This window comes from Nyctibius grandis, chromosome 2, assembly GCF_013368605.1.
Source record: "Nyctibius grandis isolate bNycGra1 chromosome 2, bNycGra1.pri, whole genome shotgun sequence".
Lineage (NCBI taxonomy): Eukaryota > Metazoa > Chordata > Aves > Nyctibiiformes > Nyctibiidae > Nyctibius > Nyctibius grandis.
The window spans coordinates 21807984-21832114 of NC_090659.1; the positions used below are offsets into that span (position 1 = coordinate 21807984).

Below are 24131 nucleotides of genomic sequence, written 5' to 3' on the forward strand. Positions count from 1 at the left end.
AAGTTCTTAAAACACGGTATTCACTTTATAGTAAGTTTATATTGAAGGGCAAGAAGCTGAGCAAAAATCTAGATGCCGGTTTTTTGTCTGAAGAACGTTTTGAGACTCAGCAGTCTGTGTACTCACTTCTAAGGATTTAAGTTATCAAATGATCTATTATTCTGTCTTCAAATCTCAGTTGACACCATGTACAAAATTTGTAAGTTTATTATGGCCAGTACTACTCTTAAACTGCAGTAGGGATTGTTATCCATCTTAAAACAAGTAGGGACAGACTGTACTAATCTCCTCAATACTGAAGCTGCCAAGGCGTGGCTTTAACAATTATTTTAATTATACATTTATTCAGTTTTTACAAATTAAGAAGGATATTTTGAAATGTTTTCTGAAGTAGTACTTAAAATATTTCTTAAATAAGTTCAACAGTACAATTCAGTACACACTTGAGAAACCACACACACTAGATATGGAAAGTGATTCTCAATAAAGCAAGCTGTAAAAAATCAAATGTCCCGTATCTTACATCCTAGTGAAATGATCAGTCCAAAGTAGCACAGATTTTATAGCTAAAATTTTTAGATATGCCTTATAATAACTAGCAGCTGTCGGGAGTGCTAGAAAATGCAGTAAAACAAGTTGTCTTCTATATGGTCAAGTCTTGCTTCTTACCTCTGCCTTTTCAGCTGTTACCCCATTCCTCTCTCTCCTCCTCCCACACAGTGTCTGTCTTCTCTTTCATCTGGTATCAAACCAGATCCACTAGCTCTTCCTCCTGAGGTTTTTCTCTCTTTTTTTCCTCATGTTTTAAGGAGCATGCTCCAATTTACACACCAGACGAATAACTCGATCTCAACTTTTCTCAGGGCTGGAGTTCTTCTCCAGGACCAGTCGCCTTCTCCAGGCCTGTGTCACTTTCATAATTTCTACTATATCATGCATTTATTAAGTAAGGGATAAAGAAAGAAGACTTGACTTAATTTCTGAAACTTGAGGTTGCCAATATGGCTAATAAGATTGTATACAGACTTTTTAAAAAATATACATATTAACACACATATGCACATACACACAGACTTATATAGACATAGAGCCATACCTATATACAGACATAGAGCCATACTTAAGTACAGAACTTCATCACCATTGCAGATCCTCTAGTGTTTGCACAAGAAAGAGCTGGTACAGACAAAACAGTGACCAGATGAAATTCTTAAAATTACAAGATTTATTCTGATTTTTTTTCTTCTGATAAAACCTTGCTTCAATATTCATATAAATCCTCTGTAATTAATGTCACCACTACAATTGCCAAGTAACTGAGTACAGTGATTTACTAAACTGGAACACATTCCACTTGTTGTGAAGACCAACTAAAACCCAAATAAAAAAAGCTTTCACATAAAAGTTGTAGTAGAAACTACAGCAAACTTTCTGATTTAAGCTAACAGCTGTGCTTTAATCAGCTTTTTACTGTAAGAACTGCATAATGTCAGCCAGATAGTCACATGCCAAATTCCATTCCCACTGCACCTGGAATTTCAGGATTTCCTCAACATGTCAGAAACCCCAAATCATTTCTTAAAATGAACTGTCAAATGACAAATACAACAGAATCTCTAAGTCTGGCCCTTCCCTATCAACCACTGACACAAGTCATCCTCGAAAATTTTTTTTGCAGTCTTCGTCTTCTTCGACAACAAACTCTAAGAATACTGGAATGTCTTTTAAATCAATTATAACTCTAATTAAACTCACATTTTCATTTTCCAGAATAAATTCAGCTTGATAAACTTAAATAATAAGCTTTGTGTTGGGGACAGTTTTTTTTTTATAACATTATTGTGTAATTGAATTGCCAAAGAATTGTTAAGAGTCAAAGAAATACATTCAGAAGACCTCAATGTGGTAAACGCACTGTTTGAAAAAAAGCTAAAGTTTGCAGTTTTATCTTTTTTGAAGAGCAATATAAGGAGACACTTCTATTTCCTCTTGCTTATATATTTTTATTCAACTTTTCCCTTTAATTAAAATTTATAATCTTGTATCATCTAACCATAATTTGTTTAAAAGTAAAGATACAAAAGAAGCACTAATTAAATTGTTAGATAACCATTATAATGATTCTCATTGTGGAAATGTATCGTCATCTCTGAGCAATGGTAACATGATAGCATCTCACAGGACTCCAGCTGATGCCAAGCCTGTTCTCATTTTCCCAGTCTCCCTTACATAAATTAGCCACAGGCCCCACTGACAGTCAGAGAATCTGAAGTTTTTTATGTTTGGAAATACTTCACTTTTGTCCGATCTTTACCAGTGAGGTCATAGTAAACGAACCGATGCCAAATTGCCACGGATCTCCAGAGCGTTTGTCACAAGTTATGGATTCTTGCTATCTAAAATCACCCATCTGCTCAAAGGCAGTACCATGAACCCTGACTCAAAAAGGTTTATCGGTTACAACTTTTGAGTGCTGAAACTATATCCAAGACCAGTCACTTTAATTACAGCCTTCACATTAAGACTGAATGTGTGCTTGTGTTAGACACAGAGCCAACATGAATTTGGATTAGTCTGCCACTGTGGATTTTACTTTTTAAATTTAGATTCCTATTACAAACTCCAAGAAACTAAGAAAACTCAGCTTCACACACTGGCTAGCAACGTTCTCTGCTGGGTGACCTATACTCAAGAAAGGGTACTCAACCCTAATGCTGTTCTCTGGCATTTCAGGAGTGAGAAGTTAGCAGAAGACATGAACATCAAGCTCACAAATGTTTTAAATATATATTACATAAGCAATTCTGAAAGGATAATAACATTTTCCATTCTCTACAGTACAGAAAGAACATACCTACTGAAGAAAGTGGTTGTGAAGTATCATGCACACTGACTTGAAGCAAGCCTTGAAACATGATAGAATACACTTCAGTGAGTTGCACTTTGGTCATATGCCAGCACATAATAATTTCATATCAGAGCTAGCTCTACAATAAGATTAAACGCTACTCAGTACAAAAGGCATTAACTTTTAGTTCTCACAGTAGCATAAAGACCCTTTATATGGAGATTGCTATAAACAAGGTATTTTCTTTCATTCCTCAAAGCTTTTTGATGATCACTTGGAAAATGCAAGAACATTTATTGAATCAATACATAGTCAAAAAGTTGTTTACAAACCATAATGCAACATAAGTATGCTATTCCTTATTATGTGCCTACAAATGTAAGTCATGGTTGTTTAACATAAACAGCATGCTTGCTGCTATCATGCAAGAAGGAAAACACGTTTTTAACTAGAAAACTGTAAAACAAAAGGAATGTTTGCCAGATTTCTCTTTCCCCCTCCCCCAAATATATGGTAAATATTCCCTGAAGATAAGCAACAGAAAAGCAAAAGGAAGCTTTAGCAACCACCTGGAAGTACTTGGCTCCACATTTGGAGTCCCCTTCATCTCCCATCAAGATTTCTTAACTGAAAATGTTTTACCGTATTTTGACACTACATACCATCAATTCCTGTGGAGTTTAAAATGCCGTTTTAAAAGTGAGGAAATATTAGATAGGGCAGTCGCTGCAAACATGCAAAGATATTTTAATGCAAATCTATACACAACACACTATGCATAAAATGTTTTCCATCCCTTCCTTATTTTTTGCTTCACTGTTTTCTCTAAACCCAGCTCATAAGTGACCCCTACTGGTACGACACCTTCCCTCGCTAAAGGAGCTGTATGAACAGCTGCAACTGCATCCAGCTTTTGGAAGCGACAGAGATTCACGGTGATTTTAATGTAACGCCAATACTGTTCTAGCTCAGCGGGGCAGGGACGCTGATCAGTAGTGGAGTCTCACAGTGCTGGCGAATATACTGCAAATACCTGCAGCACACCAGCCCTTCAATAAACTCCAGGGAGAAGTCTGAAGAAACTTTTATGAGTGAACAAATTAAGAGATAATTTAGCCTTCTAGTACTTACAGGAGCCAGCACGAAGAAAGCTCAACTGTCAGTCAGATCCTGAGTCTGGACTACTGAGTTAGCACACAAGAAAAACAATCTCTATTGAACACTTTAATTTTATCTCAAAAGTTAGTAAAAAAGCTGGTATAGTTTCATAGTCATTTTGCACTACAATATTGGTTAAAAAAAGCAGCTGCTGAGCAGAGAGCCAGGAAAGCCTAGTTTCCTGTAACTGTGCCTCAGAGTTTAACTGCAATAGCCCTCATTGTCTTTTTCTCCATGCCTTCTACATACAGTCACTATTCCTATTTCCGATATCTCCCACACCTCCTCTTCTCTCTCTCTCCTTTCTCAACAGGGTCAGCTAAATGCTTTTCAGCACCATAGGCAAAAGTTTTTTTTTAAGAACAAAACAATTTTTCAAGGCAAGATGTCAATTTAATGACCCTCACTGATCCAAGCAAGCTCTGTGTCTGAAGACACCCAAAAAAAAGACACTCTTTGCAGCCTCTGGAGAGGGAGGACTGCTCCTGTTTTCTAGGCAGTGAGACCATTAAGGCTTCAGTCAACAGCAGAGACCTGAAAATTCAAAAAGCACTGCCCTTCCCTGTGCTTCTCTTTTATTTGAGGGTGGGGAGGTGTTATGAGAGGAAGGAGCCAGTTCAATATCACACTGATGTTCTTCCTCTGAGCACAGTGTGCTGTTTCCCTTTTCACGCTCCCATCACGTCTTTCAGCTATAGGGAAGAACACAGGTGTCAGGCAACAAATCCATAGTTACCTGTTACTGTAAACGTCATTGCAGCTCCCCATAAGATCACCTTTGCAGTTATACATAGAGCTGGTATCACTACACACATCAACCCTGTATCTCCAAGCTCCCATACCTCAAACCCCCACGACACCCCTTTCCTCCTTTCACAGCAACACGCTCAGTCCCTCAAAAGTTCCTGCCTCTTTACTACCACTTGCCCTGTCAGCTGGGAGGGGAGCAGAAGAGGGTGGGTGTTTCTGTCAATAGTGGTGTTTAGGCAGACTGGCAGTCCCGCTAGCATCTCTTTATTGCCAGGCAAGACTGACAGGCTGCCTTGGCATATAACTAGCTTCGAAAAGCATCCTACCCTTGACTGTACATTATGAAATTTGCTATAGAAACTCAGCTTCTTTTAAGCTTTTACCTCTACCAAGTAGTTGGAACTCAAGAGTTTAAAAATTTTACTGAAGAACTGGCAGATCTATTAGGAAACTACACTAATAAAGATATGCAGAATAATAGAAGACTGAGGAGGAAGAAGACAGACGTGCTAAAATATACAGTACTTATTCCACCTCTATCTACTACATGACTGTAGAAGTTTTATAACACTGTTCACTGACGTATAAGAGGAAATACCACTGAGCAACAAGAACCAGTATCTTGGTTCCTCTCTGCAGATTTCCTTCTCTTCCCCTTTCTATCCATCCTCACTCATGCTGCATCTACCTTCAGGTTCTGTAGTTCATCCTCCCTCTGTATGCTGGAGAGGGTAAGGACAGAAAACAGAGGAGCATCCCTCCCCTCAGTTACTCTATTAAGTTACCACAGATTAAGAAATTACTCTGTGCTTGGTAAGCCACAGTAACTAATTATAATCATGCTCTTAGCCATTCACAAGTGTGAAGTAAAAACACACCATCTTAAATCTCTACAATTTATTCCACCATGCCATTGAGTTCTCTCTTCTTATGCCCAACACTATCAGGGAGCTGGTGCCCAAAAAGCCCTACACAGCATAAGCACTTCTGAGACTGGCCTTTTTCTGTGCTGAACCTGCAGAGGATTTAGCTGGCAAACTTCTCGCCTCTGGAACCTGGCACAAACCAGGAATCTTCAGAGGATCAGACCTCAGTCAGGGTAGCATTAGCGCTCAGAAGAATGGCTTTCTGCTTTCCTCCGACCAAGAGAGCTCTGAGCTGTCAAAGCAGGAGACGGTCCCTATGTACCTTTCATTATTTTGAGTGCTGATGGAGCAAAAGAGCTTTTCAACGAATGACAGCACGACTAAAATAAGTTTGGTTTACGATCGGTGTGACCCCTCTGGGTCTGCAAGTTTCGTTAGAAAGAAACAGAAGTTAATTTGAGGAGGGGAGGGGGAAGAATACAAAATAAACAAAAGCAAACCCACCCTCCCTGCACACACATGCAACTCAAAGCCTTGCAAGCCAACAAATAACTTTGAATTTATTATGGAAAAAAACCCTAAACACATGAAGTTAAATTACAAATATTTTTAATTGATAATACTTTGTTATCAGTCCTTGGGTTAAGTTCTACAGATAAATTCTTCAGAAAGCCCCTTAAGAGAAAAAGCATACTACCTGTCACAATGCAAATGGTTTGCCAAATGCACTGCATTGCCTAACCAGCCTAATAGAAACACAGCTTTTAACAGCAGAAAGTTCCACATGTGGCATACATTAAATCCATTTCCCAAAAAGAAAAAACTGTTTCAGCAAATACACATTTTTACTGGTACAGATGCATTTACATTGCTGTATCTACTTTTTTTTTTTTTGCTGAAGCAACTTTGCCATAAAAGACATTTTCATTCCTAGCCAAGAGACAAACTGGCAAAGCTTTCAAGTACAAAGATTTCTGGCAACAATGCACTGTTAATTTGAAATAATATATATAATATGTTAACAAAAGTAAAAAATGTTAGACAAAACTATTTATTAGTGATCAACAGAATCCTTCCAGATCTCCCATGTGGTGTGCTTTTTATTTAACATTTTTCTCATCTCTTGGTTACTTCTGAGCTAGAGCAAAAAGCAAATTTCCTTTCTGGAATAAATACTTCCAAAGGGCCCTTGCTTTTTGTCCTACTGGCTAAAAAGGCAGGGATAATGCTTACACTTTGAGGATGACAGAAGAAAATAAGCAAGCCTCCTGTTTTGTACATTATACATTTTTTGTTCACTTTTGAGCACAAAAACTTGGATAGTAATAAAAATAAAGCTTTGGAGTTGCAGTATTACTATCCCGGATTTTAGCACTGGAAATTTTTAAAAAACTCTGAAGTTTCACAGTTGAATCTCAAATTCTACAATACACATTAATATGCATGGAAATATTCAGAAACAATTGTCTCAAAATGTACCCTGAAATCTACGTTCATTATAGTGTTAGCTGAGAGTTAAAATTTCCCATCCTCAAAGAAAGATTTATTCAGGATAAAGTAACTTCATACTCTCTTCACTGACGTAATGGACTTGGAATTTAAAAACAGCTGATGCCATCACAGAATCAAAACTGCAGTTCAAGACATGTAAATTTGGTCCGACTGAATTCTGATTGTGCTGTAGTGTACGGAGTTATTCAAATACACAAGGTCGCCTTTGTACTGCATTACCCGTGTGAGCACAGTATTCTATATCTTGAAGTATCCTTTAAAAGAAAGTTTTAAATTCAAGAGGTACATTGAATTGTGTTTTTTAATTATTCTTTCTGCCTCCAACAAACAAGAGTTAAAAGCCCCAACTTCAAGCTTCAGACAATATGTTTGTATTGACTGTTTATTATTCTGGAATAACGTATTGTTTAAAAGATGGTTACTAGCTGAGCCAAAGTAATGAAGACTGATTACACTTCATCATTTGGCTGCCATCCATTTGGAAGATATTGAAAAAAGTGACTCAGCCTAACACAGCCTGAGGAGTTAGTAGTCAAGTTTAAGAGGCTTCAGATCAGCAAATGTGTGGGTGTAACATACTTCCTAATGGAAATAATCACTATTCTGACAAATCTCTCATTCTTCAAGGAGAGAATTATTGATTTGAAACCTAGAAGATGTTATGCTGAAACTTACGGCAATAAAATACAATCCTAGCATTTATGTCTGAAAAATTATCCTTTAAGATGGCAATGTGAAAGAGTAAATATTTGAGCGTTTAAAGGCAAAGCTGCAGAAAAAATCAGATCTCTATGCTTGAAGCTGCCACTGAACATATGGGTGCCAGACAACAGGCTTACAGTGATCACCATTTGTTTCAACACCTTGAGTTAACCCTGCACTACAGTGACACAGAACTCTCTTTTTACAGCAACGTACAAGTCTACAATTCACTTAACTGCTTTACACCAGATCAAGGAAAGAGGAAATGAAAAAGGTGCTGTGTTTCAATATCAATACTTGCCTCTAAAATTACATTTAACACCAACAAATTGTGCAGATTTAACTAAACTTTTAACCAGCAAGTAACCTGCCTTTCACACTATATTGCTCTTGGTTCCAACACTGCCTTCATTGTGGTTGTAGCACTGTATCAATACAATATGGGTTTTTCCCCAGTTAACCGAATTTAAAAATGTCTGTATGTGTGTATCTGAAGCAAACCATACTTGCAAGCCTCAGTGCAAAAAGTCTTGTGATGAAAGAGTTGCCTCAAGTGCTGTTACTTTCCAGACCCCCTACCTTATACTCTGTTTACAAGAAAGGAGATCAGGAATAAAAAGTACATACTGTCACAGCAACCATTCAACACCAACTGCAGCAAGCACTAGCTGAGGATTGACTAGCATAATTCTGCATAAGATCTAGACCTCTTAACAGATGGACATTAACACCCATTATTCAGATACTAGAGCTTTTATTTGAATTTGAAGCCATAATATTACCAGAATTGCAATCTCAGACTGGTAGAGCCTGTGGGCGTTTTAAGAAAAAGCCACATGAACAAAAGAAACACAGAAGAAAGAAAAAAAAAAAAGGGTAAAACTGAAAATCCCCAAGATAGGGGAATCAATCACAGCAGTAATGTAATTTGAGAACTGCAATACACACAAAAATTTAATAAATCATATTTTCTAGTTTGACCTCCCAATCTGACATTTTAACTTTCTACTGACAAGTAACCTAAATATTGTTACCCCAACAGTGGTAACAATGGGATCTAATTTCCGCTGTCTAGAAAGACATTCAACAGCTAAAATGAGATTCAGTGCTCATTTAGTACAGCGTCCAACTCATCCTATCTCCAACTTGAATATAGCACAGCTGGAAGTCTCTGCCTGTTTTAGAATAGTATCAGCAGTATAAATCTAGTCTGGCTAAACCATATATAATCAATGTATCACTTTAAGAACTCGACCATCCCATTCCCGAAGTATTTTTCTTGAGTGACAAAATGTAATTGTGCAATTTTCAACATAACTGCTGTCAAGGTTTAAATATTTCTTCCCAAGTCCCCTACATTCCACACTAAACTAAAATTTTCTTTTCATATGCCAAAGGCAAAAAGTGCATTACAAAGTTCATAACTCCTCATGAAATACTAACATCTGCCTTTCCAAAGAAAAGGACACTACATTCAAATTTAATTATGTGTAAGTTAACTATGCCTTTGCTTATTTTTTAATACATCAAACTAGCCCCCAGTTTTAATTATATATAATAACTAAAAAAAGTAATAGATAACACACATGAAATCCTGGACACTTAAAGTCAAATTCAACTCTTCTCCCCAGAATTAGTTTGTGGGGGTTTTTTTTTTTTAAGGAATTAAAGAAATTGTCTCCCCAAATTCTAAAGTTACACTGATTTTCAGAAAATTAATGCCAATTCTGCTCATACTTTATTGGCTTTTTTTAATCCACATATTAAGACTATGTTTTTAAGATATATGATAACCATATAAACTGGAAACTAAAACTTCAAAATGTGAATCCTAAGGAAAAAAAAAAATCCAAACCACCCCTCAGAAGCAGCTAAAAATTACATTGCAAAAGGCACCGTTCAAGACCCAGGGTGTGGACAGGAAGATCTGAAAGCCTTAATAATCAAATTTATACCAATCAGCATAATAGATTTGACAGGATTATTAACAGCACCTCAACAATGATGCAAAAAGACAGATTGTTCAGGATTTGTAGGCAGAGGAAGAGACAAGAGAAGCTATTTATTCATATAATAAAGTTGAGAAAGTTTTATTTGATGTCCACAATGTAGCAGAAAATAGGTCTGATCAAAGTTCTGAAGCGATTAGCAGGGAAAAGGGGTGGGGAAGAGAAACCAAGGAAATCATACAGAACAGGGTACAGCTCTACTGTAAATTGAAGCTTACAGATCAGAAAGAAAAAACTAAGAAAACTAGCACTTTAAATTTAAATAATTTAAAAGTGACCAAAAAAAAGACATCTACATTTTTTCTTAATGGAGTAGAAAATGCAGAGCAAAATCAATTATTATTTCTTCCACATAAGCAAAAGGAGCTTGTAGTTTCTAAAATCAATTAGAAAAATCTGACAAGGTTTGGTCTACCAGTGGTTTTTTAAATATAATGGTACAGATGCAACCTCCAGTTTGGGGGTGAGGAATCATTAGTGAACTGACAACTCTTAGAAACAAGGAGAAAAGCATTTGTCGTTCTTCCATTTTTGGAACTGCTACCAGGACATTGAGCTTGCTTGATCATTAGTTGACTCATTATAACATTTCTTATTACAGAGAAGCATAAGAAAATAATCCAAAAATCACTTGCTGTCAATGAGCATTACTTGGATAATCTCTCAGGGAAGGAATATACTATCCAATACATCCCCAGTGACCTGTACTGGACAAGCTCTCCATACCAATAGCAATAAAAAAAAAAGAAGGAAGTCCAAGAGTACTAGAGCTTGCAAGACAGTTTCCTCCATTTCCAGTATGGAAATGACTCACTCTGATCTTAAACAAGTTTAAGTATTTCCTCAAATGATTCACCTGTCAGGTATGTTTCTGGTATCTCCTTGCTCTCTAGGAAAGCAAGAAGACCTATGTAGAATGTGATGCATGGAGAAAAAGAAATAGAAAAACTGGTTATAAAGCTGAAGTATTACATACTCATTTATTTTAATATGCTATCTCTTCATTATTAACTGCAGTTTTTACACACAAGTCACAACTTCCTTTCACACAATATTCTGGAGGCATGTCATGGCTAAAGTGAAAGACATTGAAACAATGACTACACATACAAGCACAGAAAAACTAACATTTAAAAAAAAGTGGAAAAACAACATTTAAAAAATTAATTTTGGTATAAACTTTTAACTGTGCAGTTTGAATTGCAAAAATATCTTCAATAGATGGCCTGCAACCTGTAATATGCCACTAGATGGCAAGTTTGGATAGAAATTAGCTAACTTTTTTTGTTTGTGGCATGTTTGAAAACTGCAAGTGCATAGGAAAGAAATAATCATGAAAAAAGAGTGAAGGAGCAAACAAAAAAAGGAAGAGTTCAATAAACTGCAAGTCTTCTGTACAGAGCACATTTAATATTAGTCAAAAAGGCTAAGTAAGTTTTAGTTTTGTCTCCACATCTGTCACACGAATAGATAATCAATTCTTGAGAATTTACTGCTCACAGACAGGGAAGAACTTGTTTCTTATTTGGTCACAGACAGCAGCATTGGCTGTAGCAGCCACAAGAATCCAAGATCTGGAGGAAGGCTGAGAAGGGAAGCAGTAGAGTTAGGTCTTGGGAAAGCAGACTTGGGAAAGCAGACTTCAGCTTATGCAAGGAATTGCTAGTTAGGATTCCTTGGAAAGCAACCACAAAGGGGTTAGGGGTACACAACACATCTATAAGAAGAGGATGAGAAAACTGGGTTTGTTCAGTTTGGCAAAGAGGAGGCTAACGAGTGATTTAATAACAACCTGTAACTACTTAAGATAGTTAAAAGAATGACAAGAGTCAAATGCTTCTTTGTAGTGCCAGACAATATAATAAAGCATCAACAGCCATAAATTGCAGCTTGAGAGGTTGTTGTAGAATAATTTTGGTTAATTGAATTCTTTTAACTGTATTCTGTTGCCTCAATAGTCTTGCTTAGCTTTGGTAGTTAAAGTTGATGAAGCCCTGGGCTGCAACTGTTCCAAACTTTTGAGCCTGTCTTGAACTGTTGCTTGGACAGATGAAGGCAGGCCTGGAGACCAGCACGAACTGGAAGATAAAGGAGGCTACAGCCCTCAGAAGAAGCTGTAACTCAGCAGAAGCTGTAACTCTTGCAGGTAAGATGTTTCACAGCTCGCTTGGAAGACCAAGAATCCAACAAGAAACAAAAGGACCCCAGACCGTTAATTACCACTGGACGAAGAGGCATGTGCAGGGCGCATGAACAGCATGTGAAGAGTGAGTACCCAGGTTGTAAGGGTACAAATGCCCAGGGATTTCTTTGTTCTGGGTCCCTCCCCAGAGGCACCCAGCTCAAGCTGTTCTTACGGCCGCACTATTCAATCAAATTATTTATTTCCCTGAAAATTGGCATCAGAGACTCTGCTGTGGGAAACCTACGGTGAAGAAACTTCTTTAACAAGGTTCAGGCTGGACATCAGGGGAAAAAAAAAAATCATTAGAATGGTACAGCAGCACTGGAGTAAGTTGCACAGGCAGGTTGTAGCATGCACCCTTGGAGGTTTTCAAGATTCAACCAGACAAAGGGCATAGCTGACCTGATCTAGTGTTGGCAACAGCCCTGCTTCAAGCAGAAGGCTGGATAGAAACACTTCCAATAGTATTTTCACCATTGTGAAGTGGAGATTGATCTGACAGAGTTTGGCACACATGAAAGGGCAATCATTTAAGGGGAATAAAAAAAGCTCTTTGCATTTTTGCCTAATTTTGATCAATTGTTACATCCAATCGGAGCTGCTATATGAGGGCATTACTTACTGACAAAACTTTCTACCGGTGCATTATCTTCAAAGATATAGAAAACAAATGCAGATTTGAATTTACAGATACACCTATTAATAGTATTTTAGTCAGTTTGTCTGGATCTGCTACTGACTTGCCTGCCATACAATCAAGTCACATATCACATATTCACAATCTATTAAGTTGTGCAATGCTTATCATACCCACCTTCCAGATTAATGAACAGTGTTTCGAAAAGCACAATCTAAATCTAAAATATCATCCAAGTTATTTAAAAACATTCAACTGTAATATGTCTTTTTGTTCATTGATTGATCCTGTAGCCAAACAAGGATGTTATATATGATACTGCGGGAAACAGGCATCCAAGGAGGAGCTTCTATAGTTGAGTTCCCCTAAAGACAGACACCTCATTTCTTTGCTAATGTAAGGGTGGTACAGAAAAGGAGCTGGAATCAGACAAGCAGGCCAAGAGCAAGTAGTGACAGTGCTATACCGGTTGGAAGAAACAAGCTCAAAAGAGCCTGAGTAGCCTGTGTTGCTTTTTCATCACCTACTGATTCACCCCTTCAGATCAACATAATATGGTCCTCATGTATTTGAAGTCATGTTTAAAAAAAAGTTAAAAATACTGCTTTATATGTTCTTCACAATTCTTCATAGCAATGTCTCAAATTGAGATGTCCAGAATAGTCAGCTGACTATTTGAATTACAAGAAGCTATTCTATTTCCAGGAAACATTACAACATCCTCAGGAATAAAGCTCTTCATTGTGTAAACACACACTCTTCCCTACTCACTCAGGTCTTTCAGTTTTGATCTGCCACAGCATTCTCCATAATTTGGGTTTGATCTTTTGTTGCCAACCTATACAGAACTTTCTGCCTTGTTTTAAAAAAAAAAAACCCAAATCCTGTCTTTTAAATCAGTTCTTTCTATAGCTTACCACAACCTTGGGCTTTGATATTGCAGAAACATGCAAATAAGCATAAAAGATCTTAACAGAAATATAGCAAATATATCTGAGAAGTTAACCCTGCACAATTTCCCCATGGTTAAATCAAAACTACTACTAGCAGGTAACAAAACAGTGACAGCAGAAATTAAACTTTTTGCTTACCTGTAATACATATGTAAACCCCTCCAAACAAAAATACCATATAAGAAACATGGCATATTTAAGTGAACACTGTATTTGTATCGTAGGGTAAATCTCAAACAACTGAAATGTAAGCAGAAGCCTTACCTCATCAGAAGACAGAAGGTAAATAGGTGTCAACATAGGAATTTCACTTGATTCACAACTCAGGCCAAGTGATATCAGGATCTCCTTGAGAACTTCATATCTCTTGGTATTGCTTATCTTAAGCAAATTAAAATCCTCTTCAGTTTGGACATCCATAGAATTGATATCTAGTTCCAAGTGTGCCTGGCAAGATATGTGCAAAGGGAATAAAAAAAAATTTTGTTGGTATTACACATTTTAGCATGGCAGAGAGAGATAAGCACAACTGTTCCAAAAGCAGCTTTGTCCTGACTGTGGTTGCTGAACTATCTAGTGCAATTTCAAAGTTTCTCATGTCTTCATCATATCTCTATAAGTAGGGCTTTATTATCCTAATAAACTAGAGAATACTTATATATTTATAGTTTCCAATTCAGGGATCACAGTTGCCAGTACACTACAATTTTCTCTGAAACTTACACAAACTATCCCTTCTTAATAAGCTGGTCTTCTGAAGGAGCTATTCAAACTTGGATTTACTAACTTAAACTTCTCCTTCTGCTTTTCATGTCTGCTAGCAACCTAGTACCAACAGCAATATTGGTCATGTTCCGGTTTGTACAACAGTGGAATTACATTAAAATTGAAAGACCTTTATCAGAGGTTGCACAAGATATGTAGAACTCAGGCTGAGTAAGTCCTTACTGTGTCACATGAATTAAGTTGCATTCAGTGCAGATAAAGAAATGCTTCTGTCTGAAAGAGAACCTAAGAACCCCAGAAACCACCCTGTAGAGAATCACTTCTCAAGGCTGAAGCAGATGCTTAAAAGCAGAAATGAAATACAGAAGAAAACAAAAGATCCCTTCTAGACCTCCATTTTGGTTTTTTTTTTTGTGGGTTTTTTTTTTCATGTTTGGTGTTTTTTGTGGTTTTTTGTTTTGTTTGTTTTCTAAATAAGTGTTCCAAAATATTTAGATGCCTTTGTACCCTACTATACGTATTTATTTATTAATTAGTATTTTCATTTAATGAAAATCACAAGCTATTATCTTTGTTCATTTCTCCAATTTTGCACATTTTAATGATGTTCTTCATCTTTCATATCTACTTTATTGAAATTCAGGGAAATATCCTGAAATGAAGGGGAACAGAAGAGTACAGGAAAAAGGGAAACAACAAATCTGTGATAGAATATTTAATGGCTGATATCACTGTCAGTCCCCTGAAGAGAAAACAAAAAGACTTTTCAAATCCAGACTGGAAATGATTTAAAATTATAAAATGAGACACTAATCCTTTTAATCTGATTTTTGAAGCTATACTGTAATGCCCTTTTTCTGGGGAAAACCTCTGCAGTATTAAGTTTTACTACAGCAGAAGGGTCAATTTAAACGGTACAGCAAAGCAGACTTTACCATGGAACTTGCAGAAATGGATAGCAGCAGTATCTAATCAATTTTCTAGAACAAGCATACAGCACATGGGTGGCAAAGCTTCCTATATAAAGCTATAAACATGTGACTATGTATAACAGAGTTTCCAAAAAGCTAGCAGATTTAGTCTGATAAACTGATAAGAGACCAAAACACTTACTAGAAACCTGATGGATATTTTTGAATTATGTAATTGCTAGAAGAGCGTATGCTACCCGATACGTGAGCAGTTAAATTTGAGTGCTCTGGGCTCCTGAGAAAGTTCTCCAGTAACTACAATATTGGTAAAAATAGGCCCTAGAATCTTTCATAAAGTTTGTTCAGCTTGTCTCCATTATATTGCTCATCTACTTAAATACTGGTAAATAAATCTTGCTCTGCTTTTCCCAATGTGCTGCTTGAAAGCAAAGACAGAGTAAGGGAAGTGATATAATTGTGAACAGCCATGCTAAAAAGAAAATGTTTACCTTTGCTCCTACTGAGGCTAACTCGAAACATGCAAGTTGCCTTCAGGCTCACTTTAAAAGTTTTACTATGAAATAGCTGAAATCTCTCTATATTTAAAAGCACAGGTACACCCAGGTAGACGTTTACTGCCGGGGCATAGACTTATTTTCTAAACTTAATGGTACCTCTTAACAACCTTTCTATCACTCAAAACTCTAGCCAGGTATCTGTGAATATTTAAATAATCATTTAAAGGTAAATAAACATTTAAAGGATATAATCATTTAAAGGTAAATAAACATTTACCTTTAACACAGTCCTGGAAGCTTCCTCACCCATTATCCAGGAAGACAGACAGTAACAATAACAAAAAAGATTATGGACACTAGAACTTATCTGTTGTTTAACTTTTTGAGAGGGTGTGGGTTTTGTTTGGTTGTTGGGGTTTTTTTAACAGACATCACAATACATAACACTGGAGACATACCTATTTGCTGGGATATTATTATTCTTAAGTGGAATGAGTAAGATTTTGGCTCATTCCAGACTCCCCCACTTCTGTCAGGTGCTCTGAGCTATGTGTTAGGTGCAGAATGTTAAACATTTAAAAGTTTAAAGCCTGAAAGAAGACTCAGGAAACAAAAAAAGCAAGTTTCCAGCAGACCAGATTCCCCACGCTCCCCTCCCCCACCAAAAAAAGGAAATAGGAGCATATATTACTGACTGAAAACATGTCAAGGCTTAGAAAACAAAAAACAAGCTTTAGAATTTTCATTTTGATAGTAAATAGAAAAAATGCGTTCCAGCTGAATAAAGGGGTTTTTTAAAATGACAGAACAGCAAGGCCAACATCATGAACCTAACACCCATCTAGAAATTAGCCTTAATCAAAACACCACTAAAGAAACCATAAAATGGTTCGCTTCATTCACAACACTAAGATACAAACGGAATACAACTGAGAAAATGGTAGCAATACTAGCAAAAAAAGAACCAACAGACTTAAATCAACAATATCATTTCAGTGCAGTCAAGAGTCTAACCTTTATTGTGCAGTTACACAATACTGCTGTACAATTCTTGCTCAAGAAAGAATTGTACAGCAGTTTTTCCAGACATGGCATGCAGTAAGTAATAGAGGCTGGGACTCTCTCATTCACTAATCAGGCTTCCAGAAGTGCTGGCTACCTTAACCTTAAGAGGAGACATTTTTCAAGTTTCTTGCAAGGTTTATTTTACATCCTTCTCCTGCCTCTCTGTTTCACCTTAGTTCTTATTTTTGTAAGGGTGTTTCTTTTTTTATCTTGCCAGTATAAGCTTTCACCCTGAGTCCACTTGGTTTTTCCTGTTCCCACCACCCAAAATCTGCAAAATGAACAGCTGTATCACTGCACAACTTCTAGCAGGCAGAAGAGTATAGCTCTGCTCTTGAAGATGCTTGCTCACTATGCAATCTGCTCTCTCCTCTACCACCCACTGCGATCTTGCATGATCAAAATGTGCACGGCTACATTGTGAAAACAAGGAAGTGGAACAGCATTGACATTCTCTACCATTCTTCAAACTTCCTGAGCATCAAGTGAAAACCATTCTGCATTCAGAGTCCTTGTACATTCACTAAGACATCCATCTATACCTCCCCTTGACAAGCATCCCCAAGAGTATGTAATGGGAACAAGTGAACTTTTTCAGTATACCACAACATCATGTAGCAATGAGCAAATTAATGCTTCTGTATACACAGTACCTGAGAAAGAATGGCTTCTCCTCCACTGTCTCCATAAGTCAGATGAACAATAACTGCATCTTTATCAGCATTATTTAATCGACTCAATGTCTTCACTTTGCTGGTATCTTCCTTGATCATTTCCTCAAAGATACAGCCACTGACCAAAAGGTTTAACTTAATTTCAGTGCTGTCCATTTTAGAGACCACTAATTCATGAACAGTCTTCTTCAGTTTGTTTTTTCTCTTTATTTGTATGCCATCAAACGTAAAAGATGAAGAAAACCCTAGGATCTTTCCACCTTTAGATAAAAACTTCATAAATTGTTTGTGGTTCTCCTCAGAAATAGGCTTCTCTGTGGCAATGATCAACAGCAGTGAATTATCAATCCACGGAGCTTTCAGAACTTGTTCCTCATGCAGCTGGTAGATGGTGTAGCTGTCTGCATCAATACATTCCTGAAGGATTGATTTTACCTGCTCAAATTCCACTTTTGCAGTTTCAGAGCCAAGATAAATCAATACATTAGGGGGTTTTCCAGCAAGGTTTCCTCTTTTTATTCCTCTTGCTAGAGATTCATCATTCTTCTCTTCCAGTTTGCTGTTGCAATCATCAGGAAGTTCTGGAATGTTTTCTGCAGATGCAAATCTGACTGATTCAATAGTACTGTTTTCAAGTTGCAGGCATTCATGACAGCTGGAAAGATGCAAGTGATGATGTTCTCCAGCACCCATCTCTTTGTCAGATAGACAGTTGGATTCATCTTCGTGCTCACTTTCTTTCTGTAGTTTAGATTTCTCCTCATCACCTTGTCCTGCAGACCCAGCTACTCCTAATCCTGATTTAACAGTAGTCCCAAAAGGCACGGCAGGAGTTACTTCATCCATTTGTGTACTGCTTACACTTTGCTCTTTTACAGACGGTGCCACCTGCGCCAACTCCTTCAGAGTAGATTCCTGTAAATGGACAGCTGGAAGAGTTAAAGAATAAGAAAAAGGGGTTATAAAAATTATATTAAAAGAGCTATGATGAATATCACTACCACAGAGGGATTCAGATTTAATTTCAGTACAAATCATCTATAATAGCATGAATTTCACTTCTTTGTCACACCAAATCCTAACCTCCCCCAAGAACATAATAAATTTGCACTTATAACACAAGTCATTTACTCTACTGACTCTTTGTTTCAGAAAAGTCTGACTGAGAGCGCAACGCTTGATATTTACATGGCACATTTAAACAAACTAACATTTACTTGACTGCAAAAATATTTGCACAAAAGTAAAACATGACCACTACTGTACACAATGCAGATGTGTTCTTAATGGAACAATAGTTTATGGGTGGGAAGGTGAGGAAGTTCTCATAAATGTATCACCTTGTCAGCCTGTTATTTTGCCTGTCCCTCTGTCCCCAGCAAAGGACAAAATGAAGCAAGGGAAGTACCTTTGGAAAAATACTGGCCTCTTAAGGAGGGCAGGGTAGAAAATTGCTTGCTGCTATTTTGAAATAAACTAATAAAGTGATGATATTGGGTAAGATGGAGACATTGAACCACGTCTCTTGCATTGATGAAGGCTGCATATAAAAGTCTGGCACAAGTAAAAGGGAGTAAAAAAAATCTGAAATGCTTTCAGTCTGCAGAAAGGGAGACATACCCACTCTAGCAAGACTTGGGAGCTAAGAATCCAAGGGAAAACTAGCAAATAGAAAGAATTGTTAAACCTTCCCCTTTCTCCCCTCGAAAAGGATGGAAATGCAAAGAGAAAAAATTTCTGGCAAATACAAGTGAGAAAAGAAGGGCAAAGATTATTATTGTCAGCATGAAACTTGCAGAGCAAACTAAACAAAAAAGAGGAGAGAAAAAATACTCTTCATAAGGTAATTTTTTTTTCAGCTGCTGAGCCATGAAAATATTTCAAATCAAAGTCTGCAAAATTTTACTGCATCCCTCTCCACTCCCATAAGGCCAAATAAACTTACTATGTTTTTGTTTCTCATTTCTCAAGAAATTCAGTGAGAAACTTGATTATATAGTCAACTGGCACAAAATACACCAGATCCAAGTTAAATCATTTTCTTCGCTTAACAACACTTGCATTCCCTTGAAACTATATCCCCTTTGCCTAGTTTGGAGCAGAAATTTGAAGCAAGATTTTTTCACAGCCCATGAGAATTTCACAGCTAACAGCCTATATGCTATTCTATCAACAGCCTCCATCAGCCCATTCTCATAGAGCAGTTCTACACACACACCGTACCTGAAGCAAAATGAGCCAGAAAACATTCTGAAAAGTAAACGCCTGGGGCACTCTCTCAGCTTCCAGCCCCTCCTTGTGGGAATATTTTTGCAGAAGAGCACCAAAAGACAGAGTTTCACATCAGATACATTTGTGAGCATATTCCTACCCTCTTTCACCCTGGCTAGCTATTCTTGATTTCGTCATTCCCTGACTTCTGCCAATGCACTATGATCTACATTAAAAAAACAACCAAACAAACAAAACCCCACCAAAACCAAACACAAGAAAACTCAAAACAAACCAAAAAACCCAACCCCTTTTCTTCTTTTTTTGGGGGGAGGGTGGGGAAGAGGATTTTTTTTGTAGCTGAGAAGACACAACTAGGTAGGAAGAAATGAGACTGTTGCTGAACAGGAAAAAAAAAGTGTGGCTCTACCCCCTGAGAGGCCACTACTCTACAATACCCTACAGACTGTATATTATGGCACTTTTAGAACGGTGCTGGAAAAAAGAAGTTCAAATCTCATGCAGCATAGGAAGGTGAAGCTTGGACTTTCCACAGCCCAGACAACAATTCTATTTAAGAATGGTGTTATAAGTGCAACCATGACTACTTCCTTCCCCTCTCTGTGGAATTAGCTATGAACTCCTTCCCTGCCTTAGCTGAAACTGTTAAACTAATGAGGACACAATGGCTCATAGTTTTGATATGATTAGAATCACCCCATAAAGAAATAAACCATCCACCAAAAATTCAAAATTCAATTAGCAATGACACCACCCTCCTTCCCCTGGCCACCCCTCTCCCTTTTTAGAAAGCGTCTGTGAACTTTTCTCCCAGTGACCTAAAGGATTAGGATGCTCAAGCTACAGCAATTGTTCTCAACCTATGTTTAGCTTTGAATATAGTTTTATAAATCTGAAAAAAGAGAACATTTGCCTAAAACCTTCTGTATTTTTTTTCAATTAGATTAGTTAATCTAACAGACAAGACTTACAGAAACAGTATTTTCTAACTTCACCTTTGTGACAGTTACACATTCATGCATTTGCAAAAGGTTAAACACCATCTTGGATACTTGGGGATCTCATCATACTAAGATTAGTTATTGGCAGTAAGGCATTAAAGAGGGGGGTTTATTAAAAAAAAAAATCTTTTGATCCATTCTTCTGTTATTTCTCTCGTTGCATTTGTAAGACATTCTGTAAAGAGAAACTCACTCAAAAAGTAGCCTAACTTTTCATGGATCCCTATATTTGACGGTATTCAGTATAAAATACAGTAGTGCTACAGAGTGATCAACTGCCTAAGATGGTAACAGGAAGAAACCATTGTGCCAAAACAAAAGCATGGGGTTTTATGTAGGTATAAAGACTATATGTACAGTCCTAAAATAACCATGAAACACACACATTCTACCATTAAAAACAATTCGTAAAGATACTTACAAACAATCTTGTGTGGCACCATTCCATTATCCATTTGAAGCCTGTCTTCCATGAATGCTATTCCAAGGTTACTGAAATTATCTACACTTGCTTCAGCAATTAACTTATAAGGCTCACCAGGTTTATAGGCCAACAGTGAACAATAGTCTGACCACTTCACGATCTAGAATAAAGCATATGCATGTTTTTCAGTTTGAAAAGGTTACAGAAAAATACCAAAATACGAACAGTACTATGAGTCTGCAAGATGAACTGCAAATAAAAACTGCCCTTCCTTCCCAAAGGATTCTGCTATTAAAAAGCAGTACAACAGTAGGCAGAGCCAACAGACAAACATTACCAAAATGGCACAACTGGCAAACCGAAGGACTGGGAGTAATTTTAAAGAAAGTATTAAAAAAAAAAAAAAAAGTACTTTTAAAAAACTGTAGCTGCTAGGATTGTAGAATACTAAATTGACAGAATCACTTTTAAGACTTGTTTCTGTGATGCCTGATGTGTTTAAAACAACTACTACATTTAATAGCACCATGAGACAACACATCTCAACTACAGAAGACTTTCAGTTGACAGCTCCTTTCACACAAAAGTGCACCCTTCACGACTACAAAGGTTAACGTATGATACTGAATACAACCAAAGAACCTACTGAGGAAGGGTCACACAACAAGCAATACCTGCTACAAGATTCAGTCCTGAGAGAAGTAAACAAAGCAAGATCCACACTAAGTGCTGAAAGCAAATTGGGAGTACAATACCTCTTTCCCAAAGGTCAAGGCTATAAAAGCTACAAGTAACATACAAAATGGATGGAGAGCATTATCACATTCTAGAAGTAAAACTCTATTTGTATTTATTTCCAAGGCATGGCTTTCAGCACAAATTCTAAAAAGAACGCTGATAAAAAGAGCAAAAGTAAACTACTAGGGTTTAATACAAGTACACATTGACTATCAGAAGCATTAACTAAACACGGAAGATTCAAGCTGCTTATCTACATCAAAAATTCCATTCTCCAGAAAAGAAGCATTATTAAAGTGACACACTTGTGTCTGTTTTCTTCAAGAAGGTTTGTTAAACCCAAACTACAGAGCTGTACCATCTTGGAGAACAAGTTTCAAGTTTAACTATAAAAGCGACACGTGGAGGAAAAGTGAAAAGAGTTTTGGTTTCCTTGTGAAAGGCGGGCACATAATAAAGACTACAAATCCGTCTGCTGACTCATAACTGAAAATGACCCCTTTCAAACTTTATGCTTACAAAACAACAGTACTTAGCAAAACAATATTCAGACAATTGACAAACACAGTGATTTAAGAGTCAATTCTGAAAGCAAAAACTGAACAAGGCCCCCAATTTCAACAAAAATTGTGTGAATGATGCCACAGCCTTTATCCTCTATAGGATACACAAACCAATTGTCCTCCTGTGAAGGCATTTTTAGAGACAATGAAGCACCACCTGTTTTCATGAACTAAAAATATTAGCCTTTGCCATATAATATGTTCCAAATACTGCGAGACAAAGTGCAATTCCAGCACTTTAATGCTGTCATCACCAAACCACTTTCATGAAGTTCACCCTTTTACCACTACACACAAGATGTAACACACTGATTAAACACAGTAAGAAAAAACACTTCTTTTGAATGCACAAAAAGAGGGTGAGCTCTTGGATATTTTACTTGTTCAGAATTAGACTAAATTTACCTTTTTACCTACTGCAGTTAAGTGGTTTACATAATATCCAAAAGAATCTATTTCCAACTTTTGACTTCATAGTATTTCCCAAGGGAACAAGAAGAAACTGAGATCTCGTACAACCTTAATGGTTGCATCTCCTTTCTAAGTCATTCTCAAAGACAGTCTCTGATTAGCACAACACAAATGAGACCATCCAGTCCATACTCATATTGGTGGCCTTTGGATATCTAACAAGAAAACTGGCTGGGTATCTTCTGATATATCACCTATACTAACCCTCAGCGAACAAACTCCGTTTCAAAAAGAGAAAAAGACAGCAGTGTGTGGGCAGTGTGTTGGTGTTTACCACAAGGTCAGCTGCATGCTTTAACTTATGGGTTAAACTCCAACTGTAACACAAGAGCAAGTAACAGCTTCAAATAAGCCACATCAGAACACACAGTTGGTGAGAGACAGCCCTCAAATTCATGACAGATGTATCACTGGGGTCTTGAACTCCGGACATAACAACCACTCACTAGTAAAAGCAACAACAGCCAGTTTCTACCTCCAGGACCTTCTGAAAGGTCATCTCCATGACTGTACCACAAAGAAACACCATCTCCAAAGTTACAGGATATATTTCTGGGCACACTAATATTGACCAGTTCTGAAGAAAAACAAAATCTCCTTCTGGAAGACAGCTATGCCAGATCCTGATAGACTTCGATCACTGTAGCTGGAGCATCAGTCAGACTTCACCCCACTGTCACTGGGAAAGTCTGTGACCAAGTCAGCCAGAATTGCCCCAACCAACTGCCCTGAGTGATGTCGTGGACAACACCATCACTTTCCAGATGGAAGGTATTCCCAACTGTGTTTAGTCTATCGGTACAACATCCACAGCTGGAATGGAAGTCTCCAGCTGTAGTCGTAAGGCATAAAACTCTAAGAGCCTGCTGCTAATTGTTGACAATTCACCATCACCAGTGACAAACAAGGCAGATACATTTATGACATAGGATACCAGCTTCCTTCTCTATTTTTCCTCAGCATATGACTCTGGGCTACTCTCTATGGTGGAGGGTAAGAGACTCACACCATACTTAGATATCCTTTCTTATCCAGAGAGCAGGCACGAGCAGGCAACACCCACATGTCACCTGGAAACTGTGAGGACGTTATATTGATGCTCTTGAGTTTTTTTTCATGGCATCAAATAAAACATTAGACATGCTAACAAGTACTTAGCTGTCTAATGCAAATAAAGTGAATACACAA

The 24131-nt window shown here is 37.4% G+C and overlaps 1 protein-coding gene across 4 annotated transcripts in view; it reads right to left on the reverse strand.

Annotated features, from left to right (window-relative positions):
- The window catches only part of HLCS (holocarboxylase synthetase), a 127293-nt gene that overhangs the window by 98694 nt on the left and 4468 nt on the right, over window positions 1–24131 (reverse strand). For 3 of the 4 annotated variants that reach the window (XM_068425299.1, XM_068425298.1, XM_068425301.1), the window contains 3 exons: window positions 21169–21331; window positions 17494–18443; window positions 13885–14067 (listed from right to left, as the gene is read on the reverse strand). In XM_068425299.1, coding sequence (XP_068281400.1) covers window positions 13885–14067; window positions 17494–18443; window positions 21169–21331 — 1296 coding nt within the window. Of the gene's footprint in view, window positions 1–13884; window positions 14068–17493; window positions 18444–21168; window positions 21332–24131 lie in introns of those variants that run through there. The other variant, XM_068425300.1, reaches the window with a different exon arrangement.